Source organism: Babylonia areolata, chromosome 18 (genome assembly GCF_041734735.1).
Source record: "Babylonia areolata isolate BAREFJ2019XMU chromosome 18, ASM4173473v1, whole genome shotgun sequence".
Classification (NCBI taxonomy): Eukaryota; Metazoa; Mollusca; class Gastropoda; order Neogastropoda; family Buccinidae; genus Babylonia; species Babylonia areolata.
The window spans coordinates 56395631-56397662 of record NC_134893.1 but is presented as its reverse complement, the minus strand read 5'-3'; the positions used below and the strand labels follow the sequence as shown (position 1 = coordinate 56397662).

At 50.9% G+C, this 2032-nt stretch overlaps 1 protein-coding gene across 1 annotated transcript in view; it reads left to right on the top strand.

The window, feature by feature from the left end:
• The first annotated feature begins 205 nt into the window (after positions 1-205).
• LOC143292285 (neuropeptide SIFamide receptor-like) overlaps positions 206-2032 on the top strand; it is a 45177-nt gene continuing 43350 nt past the window's right edge. Inside the window, exon 1 of the mRNA XM_076602471.1 lies at positions 206-404. Within this exon, the coding sequence (XP_076458586.1) occupies positions 206-404 (199 nt within the window). The remainder of the gene's footprint in view (positions 405-2032) is intronic.

Genomic DNA, 2032 nt, shown 5'->3' with positions numbered 1-2032 from the left:
AACCTACCCGCTTCTTCGCTCCAACCTCGACCTTGACCTCCGACCTTCAGCACTGGCACAAGGTGAAGGTCATGGGACGGACTGGAGCTCTTTCTTCAGCAACGCCAGCGGCGGTGGTAACTGGAGCTCGAGGGGTGGGGAGGGGGAACAGGAGGGGGAGGAGGAGGAGGAGGTCTTCTACCCGTTGCTGAAGCAGCCGAGTCACATGGTGCTGGTGTACGCCCTGGCCTACGGTCTGGTGACGGTGGTGGCGCTGCTGGGCAACGGGATGGTGATGGCGGTGGTGGCCCGCAAGACCAGCATGCACAGCGTCACCAACTACTTCCTGTTCAACCTGGCCTTGGCCGACCTGCTGGTGGCCGTCTTCTGCGTGCCCGTCAACCTCATCGCCAACCTCTACAACGGTGAGTGAGTCAGGTCCCTCCAGGCCCCCCCCCCCCCCCCCGGCCCCCCCAGCTCCTTGCCCATATGCATGTGGGTGTTTGGGGGTGGTGATAGGGTGGTGTGGGTGTGTGCGTGTGTGCGGGTAGGTTGTGTGTGTGTGTGTGTGTGTGTGTATAGGGCAGATGTGGGGGGGTAGGGTGTGTGTGTGTGTGTGTGTGTGTATATGCGGGTAGGGTGTTTGTATGTGTGTGTGTGTGTGTGTGAATAGAAAAGAACAGAATAATTTTTACTGTCATAAAACGTTAAAGTGTATAAGACTCAATGAAACATAAACATGAGCGTGTGTGTGTGTGTGTGTGTGTGTGTGTGTGTGTGTGTGTGTGTGTATGCGGATAGGGTGTGTGTGTGCGTGTGTGTGTGAGCGAGTAAGGGTAGTGTGTGTGTGTGTGTGTGTGTGCGGGTAGGGTGTGTAGGTGTCGGTCCGTGTGTGGGGTGTGGGTGGGGGGGTTGAGCGGGTAAGGGTAGTGTGTGTGTGTGTGCGTGTGTGTAGGTAGGGCAAATGTGTGTGTGTGTGTGTGTGGATAGGTATGTAGGGGAAGGTGAGAGGGGGAGGGGGGTCTTAGGTGGGTTTCGAGGTGTGTGTGTGTGGAGAGAGCTGAGGTGTGGGATGGGTGTGTGTGTGTGTTGGTGGTGGTGGTAAGGATGTGTAGGTGGGTGGTTGATGCTTAAGTATATATACGCCTACGTGTGTGTGTGCGTGTTTGTATTTGTATTGTATTTTGTATTTCTTTTTATCAACAGATTTCTCAGTGTGAAATTCGGACTGCTCTCACCAGGGAGAGCGCGTGGCTACACTACAACGCCACCCGTTTTTTTCCTTTTCTTTTTTTCCTGCGTGCAGTTTTATTTGTTTTCCTATCGAAGTAAGTTTTTCTACAGAATTTTGCCAGGGACAACCCTTTTGTTGCCGTGGGTTCTTCTACGTGCGCTAAGTGCATGCTACACACGAGACCTCGGTTTATCGTCTCATCCGAATGACTAGCGTCCAGACTCAAAGACTAGTGGAAGGGGAGAAAATATCGGCGACTGAGCCGTGATTCGAACCAGCGCGCTCAGATTCTCTCGCTTCGTAGGCGGACGCGTTACCTTTAGGCCATCACTCCACAGAGGTGTGTGTGTGTGTGTGTGTGTGTGTGTGTGTGTGTGTGTGTGTGTGTGTGTGTGTGTGTGTGTGTGTGTGTGTGTGTGTGTGTGTAGAAAACACAAGATAGATCCTGGTCATGCTGGCACCATTCCATGACAATTATTCCACAGGAGCAGATTCTCGAAAGAGCGCAACAACAAATTGTAAATAAACCCTAAATAAAATAATTATCATTTTATTCTGCTCTCAAATTTTCGCACACAGGGCTTCATCAGAAAGACGTTCTTCCGTATGTGTATATGTGTATGGTTTTGTGTTGGTGGTAGGTCAGTATAATCATGTGTATGTGGGTGTATGTCACCGTGTGGTATAATTTCATGTTGTGGCGTTGGGTGACGGGGGGGAGGGGTGGATCACTGTCTGTTTTTTTTTTTTTGTTTGTTTTTTGTTTTTTGGGTTTTTTTGTTTTGAGTGGTGGTGTGTGTGTTTGCCATTCGGATCAGA